General features: G+C 40.0%; 2 protein-coding genes across 2 annotated transcripts in view; one reads left to right on the plus strand and one right to left on the minus strand.

The window, feature by feature from the left end:
• The window catches only part of LOC107739539 (interferon-inducible GTPase 5-like), a 10971-nt gene extending 4749 nt beyond the window's left edge, over positions 1-6222 (minus strand). The window contains exon 1 of the mRNA XM_016551688.1: positions 6113-6222. The gene's annotated coding sequence lies outside the window, so the exon portion shown is untranslated. The remainder of the gene's footprint in view (positions 1-6112) is intronic.
• Positions 2008-3725, plus strand: LOC107739540 (zinc finger BED domain-containing protein 4-like). The gene is made up of 2 exons (XM_016551689.1): positions 2008-2700; positions 3094-3725. Exons 1-2 carry the CDS (start codon positions 2076-2078, stop codon positions 3435-3437), a joined length of 969 nt encoding a protein of 322 aa, XP_016407175.1. The 5' UTR covers positions 2008-2075; the 3' UTR covers positions 3438-3725.
• Positions 6223-8064: the final 1842 nt, after the last annotated feature.

Genomic DNA, 8064 nt, shown 5'->3' on the forward strand with positions numbered 1-8064 from the left:
TTTATATATTTAAAGCGAGTTTTTTGGGCAGTGTAGAGTAGTGCTTGTTGTTTGCGCTGTGGATCACCAGATCGGTTTTCACATGTGGTTGCAGCAAGCCTGCCAGCCGCTCCTTCATCGAATCCTCCGGCCGCGCCGTTCTCAAGCCCGCCTGCCTCCGCTCACTCTAGGCCGCCGTGTGTTTCGTTGTGAAAGTGAAACTACTTTGTTTTCGAGTCCGGTCTCGAGACATTTTTCTATCGTCTCGGACTTGTCTCGGACTCGTTGGTGTTTGCACTCGGACTTGTCTCGGACTTGGTCATTGGACTCGCCAAATGTTCTCGTTGGTCTCGACCGAGTCCAGCAATATGCTTTTTTTCTCCTTCAAAACAAAACCATATTTGCATGTCGCGCCTGAAAACGCGTGGAAAACGCTAGGCGCGCCGCTTTCTCCTTCTTTCCAAAGCACTCTGTAGCCTGCGCTCTATGCTTGCGCTCCCGTGGCGTCTGCCGTTGCTAAGCAATCATGACCTGCGCTCGAATACGCGGAAGTTTCAGCAAAGGATAAATGGATTTCCAGCACAAAAAAATCCCTTGCAGTAGCTCTGCTACTAAATTTATTTTAAAAATTGGCTATCCTTGTACAGCTATGATCAGCTGTTTCTCCGTCTTGGCTTAGCTTTCAATTTAGTTACGGAAAGGATGAAGCTGATTGGTTGATTCTTGTCACATGACCCGTGGTGCACTTGTGCGCTGTGAGAAGGCATCAATCATTTAAATTTTTGACCACAGACACGATGTCAGCAAACAGCAGCATTATACAGTATGGTTTTACAAACCACAGAGAATTCTTCGACGGGGCACGGAAGAAGAAACACAAGGCCAACTGCAAATTTTGCAACAAAACTATTGCAGAAACCTGTGGAACAACATCTAATTTCGTAAGGCACCTGCAAAGACACCACAAAGAGAGGTAAGTTGAGCCGGAAGGCATCCTGAACATAAGAATTAGCCTTTGTATTTGACTCGCTATTGGTTGTAATGCTCACCGCTGAAAAAAAAAAAAATTTGTTTTATTTGTTGGCCCTAATATGCACAGTTAATTATTCATTTATTTATCACAAGTAATCATCATTGCAAAAAAAAACAAAAAAAAACTCCACTGTTATCACACATAGCAGAATTTCCTCATATTGTGCAGGACTATTAGAAAGGCAAAATTAATGCAAATCAGTGGATATGTCTGCTATAATGATTTAAAAAGAAAGTTGATTGATCTCCTGTTATTCAATTTCAGCACTAATATCCTCATACTGCATTTCTTCTTTCCAGGCTGCAGCAGTATCGGGCAGGTCAGCGACAGGGGGTAGGGGGGGGCGTCACAGCCGACCATTGATACATTCCAGCGGCAAACATCGCAAGTTCCAGTGTACAGTGCTTCTTCATCGAGGCAACTTGCCATCAACCAAGCCATCATCCATGACCTCATCATTGGCTGCTGCCTGCCCCTATCAATAGTAGAGAATCAACATTTCCGACATTTTCTACACACCATTGCTGAGAGGTACACCCCAATCGCCAGATCAACCATAGCCTTCAAACAGATACCTCAACTAGTGACCAGAGTCAAAGAGTGTATCAAATCCAGTCTGGCAGATCAGAAATTCGTCTCTGTTACGGCTGACATATGGTCAGATCGCACCTTGAGGTCTTACCTAGGAGTAACAGCTCATGTTTGTAACTCCACAGCTAATGAATACACTCTGAAGTCCTTCCTCCTTGACTGCAGAAGATTTAAAGGGCGTCACAGTGCTGACAACATTGTAGCTGCATTCGATGAAATATTGGAAGAATACAATATAAATGATAAGGTAGAATTTATTATCACAGATAACGCATCTAACATGAAAAAAGCTTTTAAATTTGTGATGGCAGAAGACCACTCTGATGATAGTGAGGATGAGGAGGACATGGTTGGTGAACCGTTGGATAGGAACTTTACCCTAGGTTCCCGGCAACGGCTGTCCTGTTTTGCTCACAGTCTTCAGCTAGTAGTGGGCGATGGATTAAAGGAGGTGAAGTGCCTTTCTCAAGCAATGTCCAAAGTGTCAAAGCTTGCAACTCTACTGCATAGCAGCACAATTTTCAAAGACAAGTTTGAGGCAGTCTTTGGCAATGGCAAAAGCATTCCAGTGGCCACTGTAACACGATGGAATTCCACCTTCAAGCAAATAAAGGCCATTACGGAGCTGGATCACACCACCTTGACAGAAATGTGCTCTCCTGACTTTAAGAATGTTGTCATCACAACAAGAGAGTGGGCCCAGTTGAGAGAACTTTGTTTGATTCTTGGACCTTTTGCTGAAGCAACTGAATTAACAGAGGGAGAAAAGATCATCACAATCAGCATGGTTGTTCCAACAGTGCTTGACCTGAACACTCATCTAATTCAGATGGATTCGCCAAAGAGCCTCTGCAGGCCATTGATCAGAGCACTCCGGGAGTCACTCCAGCAAAGGTTCTCAGGCATCTTCATTGCACTTCATATGGCAGAGCCTGAGGACCATAGCTTTGATGCACCATTTAGTCATGAAATCTATGCACAAGCTGCAATGTTGGACCCTCAGTTTGGAATGAGCTGGGTCGACATGGATGTGAGGACCAGTGGCAGCACTGTTGCTATAAAGAGACTAAGGGAGGAGGTGCGGAAGTCGCTGACAGGTTTGTGTGTCCTCCTGTAAGGACTTGTATTTACTACTACTACTATGAATTACTGCTATAATAATATAATACATTTTATTTATATAGCACTTTTCAAAAAGAAGTGCTTCACAGACATAACTTAAATGCAATGTAAGAAAAATGAATAAAAAAAGATAAGACAATACAAATCTAAAAAAAATAATTTATGAATAAAACCATAAAAAACTAATTAAAAGCCAACTTATAAAAATTAGTTTTTAAGTGTTTTATAGTACTACAGCTACTTTAACTGCTACTACTACTACTACTATTAATACTACTTCTGCTGGTACTACTAGTACTGATACTACACATTACATTATATTTTCAAGTTGATTAATAAGGTATGTATTTTTGTTTTATTTCTTCCAGACTGCTTGATAGCTGAAGCAGAAAAGGCTGACCTGGAAAATATCCATGCCAGAGAGGGACCTACAGCAGAACCACCTCATTCTCCACCAAATTCCAAAATTCCACGACTCCTGGCAAAGTATAAAACTCATAAAAAGAAACATAGCACTCCCACTGAGGCAAGCATTGTCACTCAGGTAATGAAATACTTTGAACACATCCAGAGCTCTCCGATAGAGGAGGACCCCCTTATGTTCTGGGCTCACAACAAGGACAAATACCCACATTTGCATGCTCTTGCTCTTAAAGTGCTGTCTGTCCCTGCATCTTCAGCACCAGTTGAAAGAGTTTTTAGTGCTGGATGACTTCTTATGAGGCCCCATCGAGCAAGCCTAGGATCAAAAATGCTCTCATCTCTTATATTTCTCAAGTGCAACAATGGACTTCTGTAAAACAGAAAAGAATACTGAGAATGTACAGTATGAGGATTAGATGCAGAGCCAGTTCAGGTCAGGGTCCTGCTATCCCATACTTGCATCCAATTCTGCACTAAAACTGTGTTGGTAATCCCCTGGGGGATTTTGATTTGACTGGTACTCCTGAATATGTTATATATTATATGGCCTAAGGCAAACACACACACACACACACACACACACACACACACATAGATAGCTGAAGATGTTCATGTTTATTACTTAGTTTTTTTGTTGAAAATGCTCCTTTGGTTTATTACAAGTAATAAGTTCAAGAATGGGAACATTTCATTGCAGTCATTTTGGAGTTCAAATGTTTTGTAAATTTTTTAGTGACACCTGTGTTGCTTGTCATTTGTTACATTTTCCATTGGCAGCCCAGAATGTTATTGTTACACTATAATATTGTTATACACAATTATTATTATAAAGTAGTATAATATATATAATATTGTATAACAATATTTGTATAATATTGTATAAAGACTTAGTACTACAGCTACTTTAACTGCTACTACTACTACTACTATTAATACTACTTCTGCTGGTACTACTAGTACTGATACTACACATTACATTATATTTTCAAGTTGATTAATAAGGTATGTATTTTTGTTTTATTTCTTCCAGACTGCTTGATAGCTGAAGCAGAAAAGGCTGACCTGGAAAATATCCATGCCAGAGAGGGACCTACAGCAGAACCACCTCATTCTCCACCAAATTCCAAAATTCCACGACTCCTGGCAAAGTATAGAACTCATAAAAAGAAACATAGCACTCCCACTGAGGCAAGCATTGTCACTCAGGTAATGAAATACTTTGAACACATCCAGAGCTCTCCGATAGAGGAGGACCCCCTTATGTTCTGGGCTCACAACAAGGACAAATACCCACATTTGCATGCTCTTGCTCTTAAAGTGCTGTCTGTCCCTGCATCTTCAGCACCAGTTGAAAGAGTTTTTAGTGCTGGAGGACTACTTATGAGGCCCCATCGAGCAAGCCTAGGATCAAAAATGCTCTCATCTCTTATATTTCTCAAGTGCAACAATGGACTTCTGTAAAACAGAAAAGAATACTGAGAATGTACAGTATGAGGATTAGATGCAGAGCCAGTTCAGGTCAGGGTCCTGCTATCCCATACTTGCATCCAATTCTGCACTAAAACTGTGTTGGTAATCCCCTGGGGGATTTTGATTTGACTGGTACTCCTGAATATGTTATATATTATATGGCCTAAGGCAAACACACACACACACACACACACACACACACACACATAGATAGCTGAAGATGTTCATGTTTATTACTTAGTTTTTTTGTTGAAAATGCTCCTTTGGTTTATTACAAGTAATAAGTTCAAGAATGGGAACATGTTCATTGCAGTCATTTTGGAGTTAAAATGTTTTGTAAATTTTTTAGTGACACCTGTGTTGCTTGTTATTTGTTACATTTTCCATTGGCAGCCCAGAATGTTATTGTTAGACTATAATATTGTTATACACAATTATTATTATAAAGTAGTATAATATATATAATATATTGTATATAATATTGTATAATATTGTATAACAATATTGTTACACTATAATAAAAAGACTGAAAATGTGAAGTTGCACTTCAGCTTGTGTGAAATTGCTATACCTAAAGTAAATCAAATGTAAATAAAGTAAATAAAAATAATTTGATCCTACAGCTCCAAACTCGGTCCTAGAGGGCCGGTGTCCTGCAGAGTTTAGCTCCAACCCTAATTAAACACACTTGAACCAGCTAATGGCCCTCCAGGATCTAGTTTGGAGACCCCTGTCCTACAGAGTTGTTACTTTGCACATGCTTTTTGATCATTACAAATAATAATGTAAAATGATTTTCTTAGAATAGGAGATATGCTGTCTCTCGCATCACACACATTATCAATAGTTAAGTATGTGGTCTTGAAGAGGAAAAATCATTTTTTTTCTCTCATTTGGACTCGGTCTTGACTTGGACTCGAAACTTTTGGACTTGGACTTGACTTGGACTCGAACCTCTTTGGACTCGGTCTTGACTAGTCCTGGTCTTGGACTCGAAAAAGCTGGACTTGACTACAGCTCTGCGCGATGCAACGCAACGCGTAAAAAGACAGTATAAGTTATTATAATCCATAATTATGTCCCCACTGGATGCAACGAATACCTCGTTTATAATGGGTTTTCATGTTTTTGAATCATTGCTCCGGCCTGACAGGGCATCATCACAATATGGCAAGGGGCGTAACATTTCCGTCACACGCTTGAGGTATTCGGCCAATCACAACGCACTGGATAACTGGCCAATCACAGCACACCTCGCTTTTTCAGACCGATGAGCTTTGTAAAAATCGACGCGTTTCAGAAAGGCGGGGCATAGAGGAGAAACAATAATGTACAGTATGTGGAAAATAATGTGTTTTTTTAACCTTAAACCGCATAAACACATTTCATTACACCAAATACTGTTCTTTTTAGCAGCATCATATGACCCCTTTAACCGGGAGCGACTCAACGCGACACAATCTGTCACAAATCAAAGCAAATCAAAGCACATACCTTTTACATTCAAGACTTTCGTAATGCTTTTTAAGAAGGTCTCCTTATTATAGTATTAACATAAGGGATTTGTCGTATAATATCAATGTTTCTCAACTTTCACTGTTAATCTCCGCGTCCATTTTACTCATTAATATGCATGAGGAGCGGTCCAATTATAATTTAGTAACCTTTCATGGTTGCATGGTTATGGGCATCTACATGATTACTAGATTCTAAATATAGGCTAATCTGTTCGACCTTTAGTTACCGCCTGAATGAAAATCCTGTGTGTCTTCTTAATATATTCAGGTTTCAGAGGTAACATTTTCACCATATTTGAGAGCGGAAAGCACAATTACTAGTCATTTGTTACGAAATATTTAGAAAGATTTTAAATAAATAAATAAACAGTGCATTTCATTTTCTACACGGTTACAGTTATAGATACATAGTTTCCCTATACGTTAAGCTTTTAAATATGTAAATCAAAGTGTAAATGGCGACGCATTGCTTGAAAATGCCTAAACTTTCCACCAGAGGTCTCTGTCGCATTACTTATTTTCTGTGACCTCCTATCTAAACGGTCTCAAACACTTCAGACCTCTTTTGCATTTTGCATTGACGTATTAGTAGGCTCAGGTGGTGTCGCATTTACAACAATGACACAATGACCTTTACTGAAAAGCTTCTGTTAAATGGGGAGTCTGAAATTAAATTAGGGTGAGGGAGGAGAAATGGGGCCATAACCCGTGACTACCTCTTTGAAAGATAATTGTGAAACAGATGTGACTGTTTTATGCCAAGATAAAGATCATAGTGAGATCTGGATCTATTCGCACAACAAAGGCCTGTTTGCGGTCTGCTTTATATGCACTGGCCTCAGGAGATAATGTACAGTGCATCCGGAAAGTATTCACAGCACTTACTTTTTCCACATTTTGTTACGTTACAACCTTATTCCAAAATGGATTAGATTCATTATTTTCCTCAAAATTCTACAAACAATACCCCATAATGACAACGTGAAAGAAGTTTGTTTGAAATCTTCGCAAAAAAAAAAAAAAAAACCCACACAACAACAACAACAACAAAAAAAAAAAGTATGCACAGCCTTTGCTCAATACTTTGTTGAAGCATTGGAACCAATTACAGCCTCAAGCCCGTTCACACCAAGGACGATAACGATAAAGATATAGTTATAAAAATCGTTCTCAATATTAAAGAATAGCAGAGTCCACACCACAACTATAACGATAAAGACAAAGAGAAACGATATCGTTGGAATCACTTTCAAAACGATTTTTCTCCTGCTGATGAACGATAAAAAAAAAAATTTGACAGCCAATCAGATTCCATCCTGCTGTAACGAGCTTGAGAATTTAAAGCGGCAGACGCGCGTGCGCTTAGAATAAACAGACGATATAGTTCGCTGGTGTGGACGCTAATATCGTTATCTTTATAGTTATCGTTCTTGGTGTGAACGGGGCTTTAGAGTATGATGCTACATGCTTGGCACACCTATTTTTGGGCAGTTTCTCACATTCTTCTATGCAGGACCTCTCAAGCTCCATCAGGTTGGATGGGGAGCATCGGTGCACAGCCATTTTCAGATCTCTCCAGAGATGTTCAATCAGATTCAAGTTCTGGCTGGGCCACTCAAGGACATTGACAGTTGTCCCATAGCCACTCCTTTGTTATCTTGGCTGTGTGCTTAGGGTCGTTGTCCTGTTGGAAGGTGAACCTTCTGCCCAGTCTGAGGTTCTGAATGCTCTGGACTGGGTTTTATTGTTTCATCAGACCAGAGAATTTAGTTTCTCATGGTCTGAGAGTTCAGGTGCCTTTTGGCAAACTCCAGGAGGGCCGTCATGTGTCTTTTACTGAGGAGTGGCTTCTGTCTGGCCACTCTACCATACGGGTCTGATTGGTGGAGTGCTGCAGAGATGGTTGTTCTTCTGGAAGGTTCTCCTCTC

Source organism: Sinocyclocheilus rhinocerous, unplaced genomic scaffold, assembly GCF_001515625.1.
Source record: "Sinocyclocheilus rhinocerous isolate Xijiao unplaced genomic scaffold, SAMN03320098_v1.1 scaffold314, whole genome shotgun sequence".
Taxonomy (NCBI): domain Eukaryota; kingdom Metazoa; phylum Chordata; class Actinopteri; order Cypriniformes; family Cyprinidae; genus Sinocyclocheilus; species Sinocyclocheilus rhinocerous.

Bases quoted from the DNA above. Each gene is read 5' to 3' on its own strand.
- LOC107739540 (XM_016551689.1), top strand. From the start codon at position 2,076: ATGTCCAAAGTGTCAAAGCTTGCAACTCTACTGCATAGCAGCACAATT. The intron at 2,701-3,093 runs GTTTGTGTGTCC...TATTTCTTCCAG, and splicing joins GGTGCGGAAGTCGCTGACAG to ACTGCTTGATAGCTGAAGCA.